Below are 24,295 nucleotides of genomic sequence, written 5' to 3'. Positions count from 1 at the left end.
AGTGAGACCCATTGATTTAAATCGAGAGATACTTCCCCTGGATGCTTGTTGAGCATATTTGAAAACATAACTAACATACTTAAAAATAATTGATATTATGTTTGCTAACCTGTGGACATTCCATAATTAATGTGTTGATCAAAATTAATAAAATGATATTTTGTATATAAATCTATATAATTAATATGTATGACATAACCTTAATAGCTGTCATTCTAGTGGATCATATTTTATCAGAAATACTAGATCATTCATACATATACATTTTGCAGTTCTGCAAGTTCATTAACTTCTCTTACCAACTACTACGACTTCAATGATTAGTGCTCCAAAACAATGAATTCCCAGTTGTGAAAAAGATCAACATAACTGAGATAAGCACCAAGTCAAAAAGATCATTACAAGCAATATAATAACTTTTAAAAAAAATTCTCTGTCCTGTTTGTATTATAACTACAATTTAAGTTTTCGATTTGAAAAATTTAAGTCTTACAATTATAATCTGGGGAAGCTTCAGGCAGAATGGAGATTTATAGGAAATTTCAGCTCAACATGAGGGCAGACTTCAAGAAGTAGTGCTGTTTCCCTGTTTCTGAAATTTTTTAAGGCAGAGAATAGACATGCAATTAATTTAGGATGTGTAAAGGGAATTAATAAATCAGAAAAAAATGGATTGTTATTACCTTGAAGATTCTTTTCAACTCTGAGGGACAGGATTTTGAGAATTCTTTTTTTTTTTTCTTAAAGATTTTATTTATTTATTTATTTGACAGAGATCACAAGTAGGCAGAGAAACAGGCAGGGAGAGAGGAGGAAGCAGGCTCGCTGCTGAGCAGAGAGTCCGATGTGGGCCTCGATCCCAGGACCCTGGGATCATGACCTGAGCCCAAGGCAGAGGCTTAACCCACTGAGCCACCCAGGTGCCCCAGGATTTTGAGAATTCTTAGAACTTTTGTATTCAGGTCTTCTATTAATGATCAAGTTAGATAAAGAATTAGGATTTCAATATTTCTAGCATTATTCTGAAAACACGTTAAGAAAAAAAATCATGTCCTCCCACCCCTTGTTATTGCAACACAATATAAGATATACTTTCAAATATTTATGAGCTGTAGTAATTAAGTGAATTAGTTAAGATAGGTTTCATGAGATTTACCCTACAAAATTAGGTCTATTTTTTATGATTTTCATAAGAAATTTTGCACTTTTAATCGTATTTTTCAGAAACAACCATTTGAAGGAATGAACATAGTACTTACGTTGCTTTTTCAAAAGTACCTGCTACAGGTTTATTTGGAAAGACATAAGTGATAGTACAGTAAATTAGAAACCCAAATCATTGGATATTATCAAAGTTTTTCTTTGTAGAAGTCTAAATTAAATTTGTTTAAAGATTGAAGCAATCAAGTAATATTCTCTATTTGTTTTTTTGCACACTAATTTAAGATGGAAAGAAAACAACATGGTTCACTATTTCATCTTAAGGTTTCCATATCGGAGAACAAGATTCCAAGTAGGTTGATTATTTCTGCAAAAAATATATGTGATTCTCTCCCAGAGAGTTTCAAGGCTTTATAAAAGTCAAAAGGGTGGCTGTGGCAATAATATCTAAATTCAGGGATCTTGTGTGAACCAATATGGAACTCTGTTCTCACTTGCAGGGTCCACTTTTTCTTGTCCTTCTTTCAGGCATCTTGCGCTTTCTCATGATATAACAACATTTTCATATTTCAGTGGACAAATAATAATGCCTTTTAGAGAGACAGCTGAGTAAGTCAAAATGTATTACACCAAAGTCTATAAGCTATATCTGTATTACACATTTCTAAGTATTTAGCTAAGTGAATTTTACTCTGCATGAATATTACACGTGTGTGTGCGTGTGTGTGTATAAAATTTTAAAGGGAAACCAATCTTCCCCCACCCCACACCACCTCCATATCCCCAGAGCAGTACTGACAAATTGGTTTCATCTTGTTCGTTACTACAGTTGATTGGCTGCCCTAAAGTTCTATGTTGAGAATGTGAAATCTGCATCTATAGGGAAAGAGAGCAGAACAACATTCATGCCAAATATTTGCTATTTGTCATCCCTGCTTTAGAGCTATAAAAGTTCTCATTATAGCTCTATAAACATTTCAAGCTTAGCCAGGCAGCTGGTTCTTGCAACACAGACTACCATTTGACTCACTTAAGAATATCTCTTCTAATATTTCAAAGAGATTGTTTTAATCCAATAATCCCTCCTTTAAAACAATAGAGACTCTCGGATGTGCCTCTAAGGAGCTCAAAGAATCGTGGCCATGATGGTGTCATCAAGAATACCCTTAAACATTAAACTGTGTATTTGCCTCTAATGAGTTCTAACCTCCATTAAAATGACAGCGGTTTCTCCCTTTAAAATTTAGTCCAGTCATTCTCAAACACTCGTGTACATAGTATATTTATTAAACATGTAGATTCTGGTCCCCACCCCCAGAAATTCTGATTTGATTGGTCCAGAGTGGGGTTCAGAAACTGGCATTTTTTGTCTTGCTCTTTCGGAATGGTGTGGAGGCCATTCTTTGTCATGCATGGCCTTAGACTTGCATTCTTTCTTCCATATCATCTTTTCAGCTGGCATTGTTTAGATTTTAATGCCATCAGCCAAAACGATTTTTTTTTTTTGTTGTTATCCTACCAACAATTAATATCTAGGGCTCACTTTAAACATAGAGAGGCTAAACACATAAATCCAAGTATTTAATCTAGGATTTTGTATTATATTGTCTAGCTTTCTGGGCAATGATCACTGGGAATGCTAGTTTCTCCCCCACCTCCTATGCTCAAATTCAAACTATTTGACAAGTAACCATTAGTTACTTTTCAAAATTCAAGATTTCAAAAACAAAATATTCTGTCTTTCCAGCCTGAGTCAAGTCCATAAGTGGTTGGTCTTTCACTTTCTCACAAGTTGACTCTCTAAGTCTCGAATGACTTTTCTCATTTATTTATTTATTTATTTTTAGATAGAAACTCACAATGTATTGAGAGTACAAAAAATATCCTTAGTCAATCTGAATACCTCACTTTTCTGGTCTAGTTCAACTCTTTTTTTTTTTTTAATTGTGGTTAAAAAAAAAACCATAAAATTTACCATCTTAACCATTTCTAAATATGCAGTTCATTAGTGTGAAGTATATTCACCTTGTTGTACAACCAACATCCAAAACTTTCTCATCTTGCAAAACTGAAACTCTAAGCACATTGAATAATCCCCTATCCCTCTGCCCCATCCCCTGGCAACCACCAGACTACTTTCTTCTCATATCTGCTTTCTCCTATCAATAATGGGTTTATAGTTATTGCTACTTAGCTCTCCAAGTATAATCTTTACAACCTCTGTTGTTACAGTTCTCACTTGTGAAAAGATTCACATTTGCAGGGCATCTGCGTGGCCCAGTCAGTTAAGGCTCCAGCTCTTGATCTCAGCTAAGGTCTTATCTCAGAGTTGTGACTTCAAGCCCCACGTTGGGCTCCACAGAGGGGGTGGGGCCTTCTCAAAAAAAAAAAAAAAAAAGATTTATAATCACAAAGCAATTGTGCTTATATTAAGCGATCCTTATAATCTTTTGGTGACTGCAAATGAAATACATCTGGTCCTGGAAGCTTTCCTCTGAGTTACAAGGAAAGGGAAACTTTATTCCTCATGAGACCTAGGGAATTCCAGAGGGATACTTCTTGTATGTTTGTTTGTTTGTTTAAGGTTTGAGGTTAGAATTGCCAGGACAGTTAAGCTTAAATCATCCAATTTCTGTAGATTTTTCCTATGTATATTCTAGAATTGGTTCCTCGTTATTTATGTAGTAGATTGGAAATTTGTCTGGAATTTGGCAGAGTTATTGTTCATTAAATGCTTTCAAAGTCTTTGCTGAGTCCGATATGAAACTTTACTTTTAAGCAGCTTTATTAGAAATATAATTTGGAGACACCTAGATGGCTCAGTTGGTTAAGTGCCCAACTCTTGATTTCCGCTCAGGTCATGATCTCAGGGTCCTGAGATCGATCCCATGTTGGGCTCCACCCTGGGCATGGAGCCTGCTTAAGATTCTCTCTCACCCTCTGCCCCTCCCCCCCTTAAAAAAAAGAAATAAATATAATTGGGGAGGAAATAGGCATATATAAAAATACATTTTCTGCAAATGGAGTGTTTCAAGCACTCTTTTCAAAACCTTTGGCAGTAAGAAAAGCCCAAACCCAAGAAACATTCTTAATACTCTTACTTCTCAAAAGTTTTTTTTTTAATTTCTCTGCCTCTGTTATTAAAATTTTTCAAGAAGTTAATAAAGTTTTATTTTTGAAGAAGTTAGTAAAGCATTAAATCCTACAAGCAATATTCATCTAAATAAACAGAAATGCTATAATTTTGAGCATTATGCTCATGATTTTGACATAGAAAAATATGTACCTTTTCTTGGCCTAAGTTATCTTGGAACTAACACAAAAACTAGTTGATAGTGATTCTTGGATAATGATAACTGAAGCTTTCTTCATCTTGTGAATTTAATAATCCATAATATGAATGTATATGATTTTTTCAGACAAATGTTATTTATCTAGAACAATTTTAAGTAATTTCATAATTTTGGTAGCACCCAGCTATTGCTTTAATGATCTCCTGCAACGTACTGATAATATTTACTTCAAAGGAAATTCTTTAATATTGAATCTCATTATTCCTTTGAACTCCATTAAAGAATTAGAAATGTTTTCTCAATAAGAGGAACAATTTTTGAGTTGAAAATATTTAGTGAAAGAGTTGTAGTGCATCCAGTTCAGTGACCTACTAAGCAATTACTCTATTTCCTTTCCAGGGCCCCATCACTATTAAAGATCTTTCCTCATTGCACACCATTATCACACCTAAACCACAGAAATTCATCGAATGCCAGCCATGCGATCCTCAGGGCACACACTGCCAGCCACCTAGAACTTAACCTCTCCTCCGTAGTGGCTAACATAAGCTTGGCACTAGTATTTTGCCCGGGAGACTCTTTAATACAGAAAAAACTTCAGGCTGAAAATTCCCCAAGTCCTGAGCCTTTTTTGATAATTACATACTTTATCAATTATAATATTAAATTTACTTACAATAAAGAATGCCCATTTGATTTATAATAACTAAAGCTAGTTTGCATTCTTGTTCTTCGTGTGCTATTAAACTGTACTCCTACTTAAGGAATCCTTTGAGTCATCAGGTTACTACGTGCAATTTGGTTTGTTAATCACCATTTGCTGTTTGAATGATTGAAAAAAAAATTACACTTAATGACATACCAAGCTGGGATTCATGCAGTGCACATTAAAGTGAGTTGCTTCTGACTTCAGAAATATTACATAAGATCTATGTTTTATTTGATAGAAATTTTTTTACAGTTTATGTTGGAGAAAATCAATCTTAGGGAAACAGAGTTCGATTCTTACATCAGATTTTCAATAATTTAATTCTAAATGATTCATCTTAATTATTTTGTTACAAAATAACTACAAAATGAATGTGATACCAAATTACTCACTGTATTTGTGCTATAATTAATAAAACCCCCCAAAATGTATTGTGTATTATTCAAACTATTGTTTCAAGCATTCATGGAATTTTAAGAATTCTAAGTTCTCTCTTTTTCCCTCCTGGTGGGTAGTGGGTGTGGTACCGAACAGAGGGCTTGGTACCCAATGGAGGTAATGGCGCTGTGTGAGACGCCTGGGCTCCCTGCCTTGTAGCTGACCCGGGGGCCAGTCATTTAATCTCTTGCTTATTCATCAGTTGTGAGAACTGGATCACAATAGATGATAGGAATCTTTCAACATCTATATTCCTGGGGTTAGTGAAACTTCTCTTCCAGGTACCTTCGGCTTCCTTGTTTGGCCTTCCCTCATTTTTCCCCGAATGCTCTTTGTTTCTTCTGACATTTATGGACCATCCTATCCTCCTCAGTATCCTTCATACTTAGCGATGGTTGCTTTAGAAAAGTGTTTCAGGGGACAGTTCCCTCTGTCTCATTTGTCCAGTCCCCTTTTTTATTAAGTTTAAAACCAGAAACTGTTTCTTCCTTTTTTCTGTTCCCGTCCACACCTAGCACTCTGCTGATTACTTCCATCATCTTTCTTCACATAATCACCACTGTTCCCATTCCTGTTTTGCTTTGAAATCTTGTTGCTTCAGGATTCCAGAACTTCACAGACGAATCAAAATGAAGCCAAGTGGGAATGAAAGCGGTAATTTTAAAACCCAGTAAGAAATACCATGTCATTTTATTATAAGGATTGACTCAACAAATAAAGACGCGTAGAATATGGGATCTTTTGTTTCCTGCCTATCCTAAATTTTACTTCAGAAAATTCTTTCCCTTGCTTAATAGATCAGTGATCCTGTTCTATTCACTCAGTGGATGTCGAGTGGCTACCCTGTGCCAGGCTTTATGCTAAGGACTGGAGATAAAATAATTTACAAAAGAAAAATATCCACTCCCATTAGCTTTAAGTATGCCGTGTCTTAAGTTACTTGATTCAAATCAGCTTTTGGAACCTAATCAAACTATCCTTTTTTCATTCAACAGATACTCATCTGATTATCCACAGCGTACCAGACAGTGCGTTGGTATATGTGAGAGGTGTGTTTGAAGCTAGCAATTATAAAATGCTGAATGTTATTTTCCCTTTAAATATGATTTACTTACCTGCATTACTTAATTTGAATATGATATAATTATCTACCTATGTTATAATGATCAAAGTATATTTCACTGATGCAAATTTAGAGAGCCACAACAATACTGTTTTAAATAATGATTCTGTCTTCTCCGTTCCAAATCTCTTTTGATGTCCTAGGATGAAAATAATGATTCTGTTTCATCTCATGGGACATCTTCATGTGACTACTGTATTCAAGTGGTAATGATTTCCTAAACTCTAAGCTGGAGATGATTGTGAAGCCCCTTGCAGGTTGAGTGGGGGAGAGATTGAGGAAGGCGAGGAGTAGTGACATCATATCATATATTTGCCCTCCCTGCACTTTAATTTTATTTCACTCTCCTCACACTTAACAATATCTTCACAAAATCCTTTTCTCTCCATATGTCTGGATTTATAGCAAACCATCAATGTTCTCAACTCTGAATCTCACTGATACCTTAGCCAAATGAAATGAGCCTGATTCTACTGTTACCCTGTTAGTAAATCTGAAGCTCGAACAATTTTCTGTAGATGCATTTCAAAGAAGAGATATTAATGGATAAATTCAGTTAGTTACTGATACAAACGATTCATTTGTCCTGAAAGTTTTTCCATAACTGGAATTTCTAATCAAATTAAATGTAAAAAGAATATGGAATTTTAATTACAATAATTTACATGTAATTTCACATATTTTTCAAAGTTCCTTCACATATTATATCTCATTTCATTCTGATAAAAATACTGATTTTGTTCATTATCTCTGATCTCACTTAACAGATGAAGAAAACAGGCCCAGGCAGGTTAAATGATTTACTATAGATCACTTAGTGATCTAATAAAATACCAAGGTTTATAAGAAGCCCACTGCTCATTACAGCCTTCATAATAATGTTACAGAAATTTTAAATGGTGAACTTGAAATCAAAATTTCATAAAATTAAGCACATATTTTTACGGATAATTTCAATAGTTATTTTAAAAGTTAAAATTGGCATACAGTATTATATTAGTTTCAGGTGTATAAGAGAGTGATTCAGTATTTTTATACATTACAAAATGATCACTACAATAGGTCTGGTTACCATCTGTCACTATACAAAGTTATTACAATACTGTTGACTATATTCCCTATGCTGTACATCACTTCCGTACCATGTATTTATTTTATAACTGGAAGTTTGTACCTCTTAATTCCCTTCATGTTTTTTGCCCATCAACCCACACCCCCATTTACCCTCTGGCCACCACCAGTTTGTTCCCTATATCTGAGTCTGTTTCTGTTTTGTTTCGTTCATTTGTCTTTTAAATTCCACATATAAGTGAAATCACATTGTGTTTGTCTTTCTATGACTATTTCGGTTACCATAATACCCTCCAGATCCATCTGTGTTGTCCTTGTCATGTGTGTATCTTGTTTGGGGAAATGTTCAGGTCCTCTGCCCATTTTTTAATCAGCTTGTTTCTTTTTGTTGTTGTTGTTATTGGGTTGTATGAGTTAATGTATATATTTTGGATATCAACCCCTTCACAGATATATCATTTGCAAGTATCTTCTCCCATTCAGCAGCATGTTTTTTCATTGTTGGTGATTTCCTTCATTGTGCAAAAGTGTTTTAGTGTGATGTAGTTCAGATCATTTATCTTTGCTTTTGTCACCTTTGTATAAGAAGACATATCCAAAAAACTATTTCTTAGGCCAATGTCAAGGAGTATTTTATGTGTTTTCTTCTAGGCATTTCATGATTTCAGGTCTTACATTTAAGTCTGTAATCCATTTTGAGTTATTTTGTACATGGTGTAAGAAAGTGGTCCAGTTTCATTCTTTTGTGTGTATCTGTCTAGTTTTCCCAACACCATTTATTGAAGAGACTGTCTTTTCCTCGTTGTATTTTCTGTCCCTTAGTTGTTGATTAATTGGCCATAAAAGTATAGGTTTATTTCTGGGCTCCCAATTCTATTCCATTGATCTGTGTGTCTGTTTTTGTGCCAGTACATACTGTTTTGATTACTACAGCTTTCTAGTATATCTTGAAATCTGGGATTGTAGTACTTCTAGCTTTGTTCTTCTTTCTCAAGATCGCTTTGGCTATTCAGAGTCTTTTGTGGTTCCATACAAATTTCAGAATTATTTGTTCTAGTTCTGTGAATTAAGCACATGTTTTTATAGCCAATTTAAATGTTTTTTTTTTAAATGTGCTCTAAACATTTTCTTGTTTTCATCACATCTTTGGGTTCAGTTCTGCACTCAATATACTGTGGGTTTTGGCCCTAGCAGAAGGTATATCAAATCATTATTTTGGTAATCAATATATTTGTAATCAATATATTGATTGATTGATTGGTAATCAATATATTTGCCTAGAGTCAGCCTTTTTTCTTTAATTATTGAGTCTTTGGCATCTCTATTCTTTAGTCTATTTCCTGAGCTCCCACCTTTAAAAAAATATTTATTTATGTATTTATTTGTGAGAGAGAGAGAGAGCACAAGCAGGGGGAGCAGCAGGCAGAGGGAGAAGCAGGCTCCCCACTGAGCAAGGAACCTGATGCGGGACTTGATCCCAGAACCTGGGGATCATGACCTGAGCCAAAGGCAGATGCTTAACAGACTGAGCCACTCAGGTGTCCCCTGAGCTCCCGCCTTAGTGAACCTTCCAGAACTTGATCCTAATGACTAGAATGCAGATCTCTTGCTGTCGTATCATCACAAGTCTTATCATGGCTCCTGCAATGCAGTGTAGCCTTCAAAAAGTGTTATTTCGAGAACTTCAGAGATAAAAATACTTCATTTTCAGTCAGGTCAGTTAATAATTAAAAACCAACTGGAGAATTTTTTCTTAAACTCTTATGAGCAAGAGCAAATGGCCACATAATAAGTTGGAAGCAGGTTTTTTTCAAAACCTATTTGAAGGGGAAGTTCTAAGTTTATATGAAATTAACTCAAGAACATATATATTCTTCATTTACACCATTATATGGTGATTATAGTTTTGTTTTGTTGTTGTTTTTGTTTGTTGTCCCTGCAGTGATTATAGTTGTTAACAATGAAGATTATAAAAACATTGAAGTATTCTCATGCATATAAAATTTCATTGTGCTCTCCATATTGTATTCAATCAATATTCAATAGGAGTCAATTTCAATAGAATTAAAAGTATTGTAGTTAAAGGTCTGTTGCTAGAAATTCCTTTAAATAAATAACCTTGCTCCTAGCATTCCCAGTGAGCAGTGGCTTTGCAGCATCACTGAGGAGTTAGCAGGCTGAGCTCTAAACTGTATGTGCAGATTCAATTTTTCTGGCCCCATATATCCATGGCCATAAAAGTTTCATATTGGCTCCATCTGCACAAGTTATCACATGGTTATAAATATAAAAAGATCAATATGGCCAAGATTATCAAGAAGGAGCTTAGGGGCACCTGGGTGATTCAGTTGATTAAGTCTCCGACTCTTGATCTGAGCTTGGGTCTTCATCTTGGGGTCATGAGTTCAAGTCCTGCATTGGGCTCCATGCTGGGCATGGAGCCTACTTAAAAAAAAAAAAGAGGGACACCTGAGTTGCTCAGTCCATTGAGCGAGGGTTGGACTCTTGGCTTCGACTGGAGTCATGATCTCAAGGGTCATGGGCTTGAGCTCTGTGTTGGGCTCTGAGCTCAGCACAGAGTTTGCTTGAGATTCCCTCTACCCCTGCAGCCACTTGTGCTCTCTCAAAAAATAAACTTAAAAAAAAAAAAAAGGGAGAGGGGTGCCTGGGTGGCTCTGTTGATTAAACAACTGCCTTCGGCTCAGGTCATGATCCCAGAGTCCTGGGATCAAGTTCCGCATCAGGCTTCCAGCTCCACGGAGAGTCTGCTTCTCCCTCTGACCTTCTCCCCTCTCATGCTCTCTTTCACTGTCTCTCTCTCAAATAAATAAATAAAATCTTTAAAAAAAAAAAAAAAAAGAAGGGGGGAGTGTTTAAAAGAAGTTCCACATTTGCTTTTTGCTAGGAGAGGAATAAAACCACAATAACTTTAAACCATTCTGTCCACCCCTTAAATAATAGCAGTAATTTCAGCTGTATCTTTAGGTTCTGGGTTCCCCCAGAGTTATCAGGCAGTCTTAGTGGCCTCAGTACGGAGTTATAAAGAACACAGAATTTGGTGTCAGCCAGTCCTAGGTTCAAATCCAAATTATGTCACTCTTATGAATAGTGAGCAAATTATATAACATTATAGACTTACTGTGTGAATTTATTCATTCAGCATTCAGTTTATTAATTACTATTAATTACTCTGTTCTGGGGCAATGTTCTTGGTCCAGAGGATGTATCAATAACAAACAGATAAGATCTCTTGACCTTACAGAAGCTATAGTCAGCCAGGATTCTCTTTAGAAAATTAAACGTGTTAAGATATATGAAGCTGTTAGCAAAGTTTCTATCACATAATAAGCATGTGATAAATACTAATAACATCATTATTAATTCTTCCCAACTCATAACATGAACAGCTCCCCAGAGAGTATAAAAAAATTATGCAAAATTGGAAGGGAACCTCCTTTTACCACAGGAAGTCTCAGGTCCAGCAGTAGCCAGGGAGTTGGACTAGTTATAATCTCCTGAAGCTATTGTCAGTCAAATAGAAAAGCACACAACTATGTAGGCAGAACTTCCTTGGACAGGAAACAAAAGGTACTAACTTTTATAAAAGAAAAAAATTAAAAATTAGGTACGTCATCAAAATTAATGTGTTCTTTTTATCAAAAGATGCCATCAAGAAAATGAATAAACCGTCCACAGACTGGGAGATATCAAAGTATATTTGTATTGCTGGAGAGAATCTGAACTGCTTTATTTCCTTTTTTAAAAAGATGATCGTCAGTTTGCATGATTTGGGGATCAGTGACCCCACTACTAAAAGGATTATATTCACCTGTTTTACTTCATGACTTGACAACTTAAGATTTTCTTGTCTAAATCTGCTATCAGCTTTAATGTTTTTTTGCCTGAAGCAGTCTTTGGAGTCATTTAACACCCTCATTGTAAAACAGATAGGAAAAATATTAAAGAGAGTATGTGACTTGTTCATAATCATCTAACCAGTCATTTCAGAACTTGAGCTAGGTTTCAGGAAGTGCTCCTTCCGCTACTCTATTTCTGCTTCTCTGTTGCTTCCTTGAAAGTCAGCGGGAGATAGTATATGGGCTTTATTCAGGATATGTGTTTTCTTCTGTCAACTGGAACGGTTTTCACACTCGTTTATTTTAAAGTTGAAAGCATTGCAAGATTATGGTTGCAAGATTATGGTTTCAGCTTCTGTAAGATGAAAAAATAGCTTTTTGATGGTTAGTAAATGCTTTAAAACATGGTTTCAGGACAGTTTATGACAGTTAACTGGGACCAGTAAAATGTAGTTACAGTAACTACATTTTACTGGTCCCAGTTAACTGTCATAAAGAGGCCCCTGCAAACCGTCATCTTGATCTCTGAGCTTTTTCTCATTTCATATAATCTCAAGCTATATTTTTTTTTTCTATCTTCTAGCACTTGATATTCCGTTTGTCTTTGGTACTGACGAACTTTTAAATCTCTATGTCAGAGATTTACATGAAACATTTCACAACTATCCAGTCTGTTAATTATGAAAGTTTTTTATTGTTCATCTAGCAAAGCAAACAATGTCCTTTAGTGTCATTGATTTAGTTGGGTTTTTAAAAGATTTCATCAATTAATTAATTTATTTATTTATTTATTTACTAACTTATTTATTTGGAGTGGGGAGAGGAAGGAACAGAGGGAGAAGGACAAGCAGACTCCGTCCTGAGCGTGGAGCCCAGTCCAATCCGAGGTTCAGGCTCACAGCCCCGAGATCATGAAATGAGCAAAAATCAAGAGTAAGGGGCGCCTGGGTGGCTCAGAGGGTTAAAGCCTCTGCCTTCCGTTCGGGTCATGATCCCAGGGTCCTGGGATCGAGCCCCGCATCTGGCTCTCTGCTCATTGGGGAGCCTGCCTCCTCCTCTCTCTCTCTGCCTGCTTCTCTGCCTACTTGTGATCTCTGTCAAATAAATAAATAAAATCTTTAAAAAAAAAAAAATCAAGAGTAAGACGCTCAAACGACTGAGCGCCCAGCCACCCTTTATGGAGTTCTTATTTTTTTTTAATTTTCTTAACGTTTTATTTATTTATTTGAGAGAGTGAGTGAGAGAGCGTGAGAGAGCACAAGCGGGGGAAACAGCAGAGGTAGAAGACTCCCGGCTGAGCAGGGAGCCCCACTCTGGGCTCACTCCCAGGACCCTGGAATCATGACCTGAGCTCTGGGCAGACACCTAACGACCGTACCACCCAGGCGCCCCTTTAATTGAGTTTTTAAAAGGAAAATTTTATAGCTAAAAAATCTCATCTTCTATCAATATAGAATTTATCTTCTATCAATTTGTTTCGCTTTCACAATTGTGTTGGTTTATATTTATGTGATTTTTATGTCAACAAAAGCTGGAGCAGCAATAATGACACATGGCTTAGGGGTTTCAGAGCACTGCCCTCTTTTACTAAGTCAATGTCTATGCTTTTCCTTTTCCATCATACTGAATTTTTAATTTGTAGTAAGAAGCCACTATGTGAGGTAAGAAATGACAATCAAGGGAAAGGAAAACATTCATTCATTTATTCAGCAAATACTTATTGAGTTCTTTTCAGAGGCCAGCCATTATGCTAGGGAAATTGGTTACTTTTTTTTTTTCATTTTTTTCAGTCTAGTCTCGGGAGAGAACATGATGAGTAGTAAAATTATGTGTTTTAGATGTCGCCGTATGACATGCAGATTTAAAACAACATAAAACCTTGGTGGATTTGAATTGGAATTAAAAAAGAAATAAATTGGATAAATAATTATCTGGCTTTTGATTATAGTTTTAATTTCCCATGAATCCTTGGCATTACTTGTAGGTAAATTCTATTCAGGGTATTACTACTTTCTTCTCAGAATTAATAGTATTTTTTCACTTATTTATTTTTAGAACTGTCAGTGTAATAAGGTTATTTCTGTAGGAAATTGGGACTTCTGTGGTTATTTTGATTCTGATTATAACCTCTTTAAAGCTGATGAACATATAGCCCCTTAGATTTGAAGTGGCAAGGTAATCATAAATTAGGCCCCAAACACTGGCGTTCAAAATGGTTTTAAAATGTAATATTCAATATATACACTTGAATATGCACCAAAGTTACATAAATAAAATCTTGCTTTCTTTCCACCTAAATGTTTTAAGTTCCTCAGTCATCTTTAGATACCAGTGGTATACTACTACTCTCCACCGTTGTTCACTCATCCTTGGGGAAACAAAAAAGAGTGAAGGCCATATTGCCGTGATCACTGCTAAGTAGCATTTGAGCCAAGTTTTTTATTGCTATTTTTTATGCCTTTATAAATTAGTATTTTCACAAGGATAAATCGAACTTAAAAACCCTTTTCTGTTCTCAGGTATTTTTTAATGTAAGATGTTTTATTGTCCTTTCTTAGAGCTGGGTCCATAAAAGAATTTGTCTTCTTTTTTTTTTCCCAGCAATAAACTAAACCTGGTTTAGTTCAGTGCCCTGATATAAAATCCACATTCTCTGTAGAGTATTGGTCATGGGTCCCGTTCTAGGATGTGTTGCTCTTTATGGGACAATGTGAAGGCAGAAGTTCTGGAATGAAAACAAAAACTCCATCCTACACTAATGCTTCAGCAAGAACATTGCGTTCAGTGGCAATGCTTTTTCACATTTTCTATTAAAGTATAATTTACTTACAGTAAAATGCTCAAATCTTAACATATCATTCAATCAGTTTTGACAGGTATCAAGACACAGAACATTTTTCTCACCCCAGAAAATTTGTTTCCCTTTCCAGTCAACAGCCCCACTCTTTCCCCAATCCAAACCTCCAAAAGCAATCCCTGATCCAATTTCTGTGACTACAGGTTAGTTTGGTCTGTTCTGGAATTGTATATAAATGAACATGTAGTTTCATCATTTGGCTTCTTTCACTCAACCTAATATTTTTGAGGTCATCTGTGTTGTGGAGTTTTTCAGTAAATAGTTTCCTTCTGTTGCAGATAAGACTTTAGGAAAAACAGGCAAAAAATAATTAGATCTTCACTGAGCATCTTAAATGACACATGGCGATCATTAAAGTCAGGGCAGCAAAACTGCAGCAGGAATGAGGGGACAAAATACCCTCTAATATTAATATTCAGTGACAGTACTCCCACCTTAATTACTGTTGGATGCATCAAGAGGTACTGTTCTGAGAGATTTTATTAACAACAAAGATACTGGGCAACTAACTGCACCACAGCAGTTATAATGGCTCTGCTACTATATGTTTCCTTCCCTTTGTACGTCTGCTTTGACTTCAGAAAGCAAATGTCAGAAATAACTCCAGGTGAGGAAGTACATCTTATGATATCTCCGTAATCAAAGCATGCTGGAAGGGATGTTTTCACTGTTTATCAATATGGTGGTGATGGCTCAGTAGCTTTTATGCACTCTTAAAATTGTATAACATAGACTTTATGAACTCAGTTTTATTATTACAAACTCACTTTGATCCATAATTTTTACAAATAGAAGAACAGATACAATGAAACCAACATCTCCAGATTGCATTTTTGGGGGTTTTCTGTGTTTTGTTTTGTTTTTTAAGTTCTAATTGAATTTACCGAAAAATTGCCATTTTAAGCAAGGATTCGTTGAGATTTGGGAGCCATAATAAATTTAAGTGAAGATGATACCGTGACTCTAGGGAGTCACAGTAAATTGTGTACCAACAGATGTGAATTGTTACTATCTGCTGTTGTCTTCTCTCTCTCTCTTTTTTTTTTTTTTTTTAAGATTTATTCATTTGTTTATTTGACAGAGAGAGAGAGAGCACAAGTAGGCAGAGAGGCAGGCAGAGAGAGAGGGGAAGCAGGCTCCCCACCGAGCAGAGAGCCCAATGCGGGGCTCCATCCCAGGACCCTGAGACTATGACCCAAGCCAAAGCAGAGGCCTAACCCACTGAGCAACCCAGGTGCCCCTGCTGTTGTCTTTTTCAAGAGAACATTATTCTGACTGAAAAGGACTCTGAATTTTGACCTAACTACATAAAGGCAAGCACTGAGCTGGCCCTGGGCTAGTTCCTCCCAATCCATACCATCTCCATCTTTAAGATTCTTAAATAAGAAGCTGCGGAACCGCAAAGAGATCGCAGAACATTAACTCACACACCAACAGTACACACAACGAGCACCTTCTTAACTTTATGGGATGTTAGCATGTCGTTTTCAGTGTTTATACAACTCTTCAGCCAGGAGAAAAATAACCATAAAATACCATGGTGCTTCTATCAGTCCTATGGAAAAAGGCATGCAAAAAAAATTAGAAGTTTTGCCAGAAAACTTAGAAAATAATGTTTCAGATTATTCCCATCCTGTGACTCCCTCTTACCTACTGATTTTCTCATTTCTTTCTACCTTCCACTAAATACACCTTCCTTCTCCCCTCTCATACTTATTTTTCTTCTTATGGTTCCTAAGATATTTTATTTACCACATTCATATTTCATTCTAATAATTCCAGAAATGTTGAAATGATACTTTCCTTATACAACCTACCTTAGTGTAGAATTTGGCTTAAGTTAAGCTTACGTCTCATAAGTCTTAGTTCATATGAAAAAGGAGTTACATTTAAATCCTCAAAAGAATCTCATTAGTATAATTTAAACTGTACAGAGGACTTGCTGTGCTATCCTACCAAGCCTCAAGGATCTATGTTCTAAACCATAAAGATGATTAACTACTTTTGAGCAGTATGAATGAATTCTCTCAGCAGTTTGTCATCATTTTAGTTGGAGTAATTAATTTTAATTAACTGCCAATAATGTTTGTTGCCATGTGGAAAAATGAGAATATGGCCCTTGTTCCCATTTTAGCATGAGTAATGATATCAGTTTAATGTTAGAAGGGTAAAGAGGTCTTGGGTTGTGAAATATAGAATTTTAAACCTGATTTCCCAGGGAGTACACTCTGCTTGAAGGGTTTTGAGAAGTCCTAGTTTAGCAAAAATTAAAGCTGATAGTAAATCATCTTTCCTCCTCCCACGTATTTAGGGTTCTGGCTTTTAAAAATTAGATTCTTCTCAAGAAACAAGGACAGTCTCAAGTACACAATCTAACCTTACACCTAAAGGAGATGGAAAAAGAACAGCAAATAAAGCCTAAATCCAACAGGAGAAGAGAAATAATAAAGATTAGAGCAGAAATTAATGACAGAGGAAAAAACAACAACAACAGTAGAACAAATCAACAAAACTAGGAGCTGGCTGGTTCTTTGAAAGAATTAATAAAATCAATAAACCCCCAGCTGGACTTATTAAAAAGAAAAAGGAAAGAGAAAGGACCCAAATGAAAACTTGATTTTGCTTCCTAGTTTTGGAATTAGTATTGTTTTTGTTGCTTCTCAGTCAAAATGTTTGAGTTCATAGTCCTGTTTTATAAACATATACAGTAATTTAGAGATTCAAACTTAATAGCATAGCCTTTTGTTTTTCCACTGCTGTGATTGAAAAAAATTAAATAATTTCACCTCCTCTCTTTGAAGTTGGAAATGAGGTCATGAATTGTACTTAATTGTAATTAACTTAAGACTTCTTTAGGGGACAGGTTCATGCAAAGTAGCAGGACCAGGGGCAAACTCCTCACTACTAATTTTGCTTACAATATGAAGTATTGCCAGCAAAGTAATATCCATACCACATTGACATAATTTAAGTATATTTATTCAGGATTTTAAAGGCTTTACATGGAATTGTTGCAAAAGAAGGAATAATGGTCGTTTAGAGAAAACTTTTAATATTCACAGTTGCTCAAGAGTTCTGAAACATCAAACTTTTCAAGTTTATCCCTTTTTTAAAAAAATGAAATACTCTTTGAATACTGTGTATATTCTCATCTTACCAGAAGAGGAATCGGGCATCACAAAATAGAAATTTAGAGCTGGAAAAGACTTTCAATATCTTATAGTTTAAACTTGACATTAACCTTGTTCACTAAAATCACTATCTTCTTAAGGATCTTAGTTTTCCTGCACTAATTTCCAGAAAATTAAAGAACCTCTAGTCCCCAGTGTTTTTTGCTGTAATATGTCTGTCTTTTCAGTCCCTTCTGATATTCTCCATAGTCATGCTGATGATTACAGCTATGAGGATTTTCTTGATTCTTTATGTCTGAATTAGCTTAAGAATAGTATAGTGTGTGCAGAAACATAACTTTTAATTTAAATAGTTGGCCAAAGAAAAGGTGAATAATGCAGTTTTAGGAGTAGTAGCAGTAAAAGTTGAGTCACCAGTATTCTGGAGGACACATACCATAGGGTCTTTGCCATCAAGGTTTAAGAGTGAGTAATACAACCCTATTAGGTAAGAAGGGTAATACCACTTACGTTACTGTGGTGGAGAAGCAAGAGTGGGTACGCATGGCTTTTCACTTGGAAGTCAAGGGTGAGGGGCACTATGTTAAGCTACTTTGTTTCATTTTTTTGGTCTTATTTCTCATTCCTCAAATCGACAGATATTTATTTTGCATTCAGCATGAGCTAAACATTCTGATAGATCTAGGTATACAGCAGACAACAAGATTGAGTCTTTGACCTCAAGGGGTATAGACACATAGCAGAGGGCATTGCTAGATATAACTGCATACAGAATAGAGAAGATACATAGGATCTTGAAAACCCTGTGTGGTTCCACCACTTCACAAGCCATTTATTAACTTTGCCCTCCTTCTGGAATAAGAAATAACTATTATAATCAGTTGTTTGGCATTTTGGAAATGAAAACTGCTATAAAAGAGCGGAATAATAGAAAACAAGATTAAAGTATATGGTAGGAATGGCTCTTACAGGTTTGTCCAGTATTTGTCCTCACTCTAGGACTGCTACCAGGGTAAAGCTGTTAGGTAAATGCAATTGCCTAGGTTTTGCGAAGACAAGAGAATATCTGTGTGTATTGCCAAGAGGGATTATGCAATTTATATGACTTTGGATAATTCAGGAACTAAAGATAGTAGGAATCCCACGTGGAGTATGGGGTTTCCACTTGCCTACAGCTTCTATAAGGATCTTCTGCATTTCAGTGTTCATTTGAAGTATTTCCTTAACAATTTTTAAACCCTGCCGCTACCCAAAACTGTTACCCACAAGTGATTATATTTTCATATTCAGAAACTACAAGAAGATTCATTAAATTATATAGAATGAATATCTACCTTTCTGTGATTGACCTATCTGTATATTGGATTTGGGGAAGTTGTTATCAGTGATTTATCATGCCCGATTCTTTCTGATTTTACCTCTTTTTTTTAAACTTTGTTAATTCTCTCAGAGGACTAGGATACCAATTGACATCCCATTCTCCATCCTCAGAAGATGAAGAATTTATTGAATTGGGCATTTCTTTCAAATGCTTTTATATGATTACATTCTTACACTGAACATGGAGATTCTTGAACTGTAGGAAAAAGAAGGGGTTCTTTTTTGATAGTCATTGAATGGTCCTTGACTATGAACTAATCTTAATTTTATTATTTGCATTTTTATGTTTTTGTCAGCGCTTTCACCCTAATTAAATGAGGCACTACACCACAATGTTTAGCCTGTCACATAATACAATGCAGGTGACCTGTCACTGAGAATCATGATCTTACCTTCTCTTTTTCCCTCTGAACAATTTTTTTGGTCTCAGTTTATAATGACATACCTCTGTAGTTTAACTTCATCACATTCAAACAACAAAAATATTAAAAATCTTACCTTATATATGTGCCACTGATTTTTTTAAAAGCATATTAATATAATTATTGCTTGGTAAACAGATCTTATTTTTTACTGTCCTCCCCTGATTTAACAAATGTAATGATATGGAAAATTTCCATACAGTTGCTTATTATTTTATTTGCTCCATATCTGTGCTCTGATCTTTAACATCCTCATGTCCTTATCATATTATCTCTATACATTTCCATTTAGAATAAACAGAAGCATGAAAATTAATAACCCATACATCAGACCTTTTTGCTGTACTTAATAGGAATAAGCAGTTAAGGCTAGAAACCTCAATGTTTAATGCTGTTTTTAAAACTCAGTTATTCCATATATTGTCACTTCAGTGATTAAAGAGTGTAAGTATAATATGTAGTCAGATTAAAACAGGATAACTAAACCAGTGTTTAAAAAAAAGAAAAAGCTATGGTGTCTGTGCATTGCATGGCAGAATACTACTAAAATTTGCTTAAATAAATTCTCATGATGTTTTTGATACTGTGGAAATGCTTTCGCTGTACTTGGGTTTGAATCTTCATAATGACAAAGGTTCTAACAGTTATCTTTAAAAAAAAAACACTATCCTGTTTTTAGAAAGTTATAACTCATCTTCCCGGTTATATTTGTGATAAGTTTGTGAAACTATACTATACTATTATGAGAAAGGTAAAACTTATGTGTACTTAGATTTTGATAAGTAGCATCGTATGCATTTAAAAAAGATTTTTTGGTAACTTGTGGCACTTTGGTAAAGGAATGTGCAATTATCAAGGTTTATGCCATTTTGATTTTTTTTTTTTAATCACCAGGAATTACTCTTACTAGGCTTTAGATTGAAAACCAAACCCAATTTTAAGACTGGCACTTTTTCCTACTGGTAGTTCCTGTTTCTCTAATTATGTAGAACATTTCATTTAAACCATTCTTTTCAATGAATTTTAACTTTCCTCCTCCCTCTTAACCTCAAAAACCTTTAATTTAAGGAGCATTTTAAATTCATCCAGTGGTAGTTAGATAAGCATTTTAGGTATCATGGACATTTAATCTGGTGCCTGGCTTTAATAATCTTCTGATAAAAATAGCTAAACTCCCGAAAAAGAATATTCGAACATTTTAATTAGTTTGTATGGGTTATAATCAACTGAGTAAGTTGATGTCCATATAGTCATAATTTATCTTAAAATCTGGGGCTGTCAACATAACTAACTACACAGATTGCTTAAAATACCCTCATGTATTCCAAAGAGAAATGACAAGAAGAAATAGAATTCTGTATGATTATAGCTATTGTATACACTTCTGTTAGGTTTCCAGTACTTTACTGTGATACACCCATGGGTAGTAGAAGCAAACCGAAAACAAATATAAATGCTTTAACATTGGATGTTGGCATACAGTTCAGATTATGCATAAGCTATTGCAATAAAAAAAAATACTCATTGTGCCTGTATTTGAAGAATTTATCTTAGATTTCCTCTGGCCTTTTATACTTAAGGCTGTGCAATCATTTAAATGTAGAGACAACAGAATATATGAATGAATGAAATGATGGCCCTGTTGGCCATGGGATAAATATTCTGTTGAATTTTTTGAGAGCATTGCCTGTGGTCTATTATGACATAAACTAAATTGTTCACAAGCCACATGTGAGTCTTAAGTACAAATCACAGCATTGAGAAATTATACATCTCTCTTTTTCCTCACAAAATGAATTCAGAATTTATAATTCAGATTTATAATTTTAAGCTGCTGATTATTAAAAAGTACCTAATATGAATTTAAAGATTAAATGAAATAAGACCTATGAAAGAATGCTAATTAATAGCATAATCCTGTATACTATCACACTTCTGATAATGTTAAGTTTCTTATAAAGCCTTAAAATATTTTAGTGAAAAATTAATTACCTAGAAATGAAGGCACTTTATTACCTTGAACTAGCTATTTGTCTGTATAGAATTTGTCTAAAATCCCATAAAATATTCTTTATCCTTTTATAAATTTATCCTACTTATGTGTTTTTCTAAAGCTTCTTATAATACAATAATTCAAAACTATTTTAACTTAATAGAAAATTGTGTTATGTGATAGAACCAATGAACAATTCAGAAATAAAACTCTAGAGAAACAAAAGTGTGTGTGAGAACAGCAAAACTGTTAGTCTAAGTCTACAATCATTTGAGGTTAAAATGTAAAATTTGGAGGCTTTTTCATTGAGCAATTTTTAGACAGCTTTTATTTTTTTAAATCTTATCTTTAATTAGTTCTACCTTGTGTTGAAATGTTGGTCAAATTATAAGGGCAATCGAAAGTATTAAGCCAGCCTGTCATAACTCAATTTTCTTTATTTGGTTTTTTTTTTTTAATGTAATTCTAAAGCATTAAGAAACAAGTCTTGTTTCTTCTATGTTCAAGTCAGCCCTGCCTGCCAAATTATCAAATTGAAATCAGAAACGTGGATGTGCAGCTCTCTAGAGCTGCTGTACCCTCTTCAGAAAATTAATAGTTGATTTATACAAGGGATTTGATTCAGAGGAAAAGGCATAGGATCCTTTTTTTTTTTTCAAAAGTTAACTTTTTTCTGAAATTCATCCTTACATCTTTCTGATATTTAAAAAAAATAGACTAACTTTCATCCAAAAATGTTTTTTAACAGAAGAATATTTCACAGCAAACAAACTTTGCTTTCTTTTTTGTTTGGGGGCAGTTCACTTAATAAAAAAAAAAAAACTGGTTTATGATTACACTTATCTTTAGTTCTTTCTCCGTGGTGGCCATTTTTCTATCACCGGTTTTAAGTGTTTTACTAAATGTAAATGCTGCTTCATAGACGCAGTTATCATTACACAGTACAGACAGGAGTCAAGTTTATCAGCAGTCTTCTCTTATCAAGGAGAAACTAAAAATAAATTCCATGTCAGTTCTTTGGTTTGTATCTTGGTATCTTTTTAAAATACGATATATTAACCCAAAGGTGTGTTAATGTCATGGCATGAACAATCTTAAATGTAGATCTATCGAGTATTTTGTGATGCTGAGTAACAAACTTTTCTCAAATCTCTGTGATGCTGAATATTTTCCTTAGGAGGTTTTGTTTCATGTTAGATTGTTGTTCTGAAAGATGTTGGTCCTAGTGGGATTTTTTTTTTTTAACTGGGAAAACAAATAAACGCATGTATTACAAGTATAGCAATGGTGAATTGTAAACTTACCGTATAATATTGATTCTATTTTCAAAAATGTTTTGCTGTTAAATATATACAACATAAAATTGCTGCCGTACTGTAATTGAGTACTTTTTCTTAAATGACCCTGTTATCACTATTCCAGAATTAGAAGTTGGGCAGATACATGATTGACTCATGTGTCTGCATAGATGCGTCAAGGTATATTCTTCTCTTGGTGAGTAAAAATATATTTTCCTTGGCATCAGTGCATTGAGATCTGAATATACCTGTAGCTATCTGTTCCTATTACACATTTCTTATACAGTATCTTCTAATATGCCAAAATTGGCCTCCACACAACTTAAAATTGAGGGTTTGTTACATGCTTTCTAACAGAAAGGTTTTCAGTAATATTCATTATGGGTTTGTACTGTGAAAATAGTGAAACTCCCTTTAAAATTTCATATATGCTAAATTTAAATTAATATTTTTTCTTTAGCTCAAATTTCCCTAAATCCAGAGAGAATATCAACCCTTTTCACTGTTGTCAAATCCAGCATAAGGAACAGCCCTATGACACTACAAAAACAGTTGAGGAATAAGGAATAAGTCTCTTATGTTACACTTCAGAATAAAGGCATTGTGTGAACGAAATGAACCGAAGTTCATCATGAATGCAAGGCTTCTTTACTTGACATTCCTCCACCGAAGGGAAGACAAGTGTCAACACCATTGGCGTCATTTTTCAAACCGATCTTGAGTGGAATACCTTCCACCACCCTGGAGTACTTCTTGACTCTTAACAGGTTTTGGTTTGGGTTTGGTTTGGTTCTAATTCATTGAGCCTTTCAGTTTTCCAAAAAAAACCCATTTGTCAGCACTGAGCTAGAGAGACATAGATTTGAAAATACTTTCTTAAGAGATCATGTAACTCTATAACTCAATTTCAAAAGAGGAGGAGGGTATAGTTTCAACCCACTGCCTCTCACAAGAAACATGTTTTTGAATCTGTAACTGTTTTAGTGTTAACAGGGTACAAAGTGTTTTTGTCCTGTATTGTACTTAAAGGTTCTCATTGATTGGTGATTGTATTGTACTGTATGAAAACAAATCATAAATTGCCTTGTACTGTTTATAATAGACCATACCACGTACTACTTCAGTTTTTATGTTCCAAGTTTTCCAGTGATGCATGTTAACAGTTAGGTCCTAAAATTCTGTGGTGCTAATTCTTCCATATCCAATGGTGCTTTTGTGGATGCTAACTGCACACATGCTGAACAAAGCTTGAAGTTTAAAACTTTCCTCCCTTCCTCTGTTTATATAAAGTAAAATGAAATAACTTGAATTTGTCTCAAAGTATCACTGACAATCTAATAAACTGGTTTCTATGTGTGATTACTTTGGATTCTTAATTATTCTTCAGAAAGCAAATTAGTTCTCCCGGGCCCTTCGATCAACCAAAAGTTGATTTTACTATGTGCTTATTTTGTTATTTCATTTATGCCCCAAATTTTGGGGTATGTATGGGAATTTAAATCCAGTTGGCCTAGTTCCCTTAAGCAAGTTTATGTTAGATCTACAAAAACTAGACCCATCAG

General features: G+C 34.8%; 1 protein-coding gene across 6 annotated transcripts in view; it reads left to right on the top strand.

Annotated features, from left to right (window-relative positions):
• The window catches only part of PURG (purine rich element binding protein G), a 37,333-nt gene extending 13,782 nt beyond the window's left edge, over positions 1–23,551 (top strand). Inside the window, exons 3-4 of one of the 6 annotated variants that reach the window (XM_047716925.1) lie at positions 6,597–6,650; positions 23,194–23,551. In XM_047716925.1, coding sequence (XP_047572881.1) covers positions 6,597–6,608 — 12 coding nt within the window. In that variant the 3' untranslated portion in view covers positions 6,609–6,650; positions 23,194–23,551. Of the gene's footprint in view, positions 1–207; positions 210–1,446; positions 3,973–6,596; positions 6,651–6,867; positions 6,965–23,193 lie in introns of those variants that run through there. The other 5 variants (XM_047716931.1, XM_047716901.1, XM_047716916.1 and 2 more) reach the window with 5 other exon arrangements.
• Positions 23,552–24,295: the final 744 nt, after the last annotated feature.

The sequence above is a fragment of the Lutra lutra genome, chromosome 2 (genome assembly GCF_902655055.1).
Source record: "Lutra lutra chromosome 2, mLutLut1.2, whole genome shotgun sequence".
NCBI classification, from domain to species: domain Eukaryota; kingdom Metazoa; phylum Chordata; class Mammalia; order Carnivora; family Mustelidae; genus Lutra; species Lutra lutra.
The sequence above is the reverse complement of the archived record's forward strand: the minus strand, read 5'-3'. Positions and strand labels throughout refer to the sequence as shown.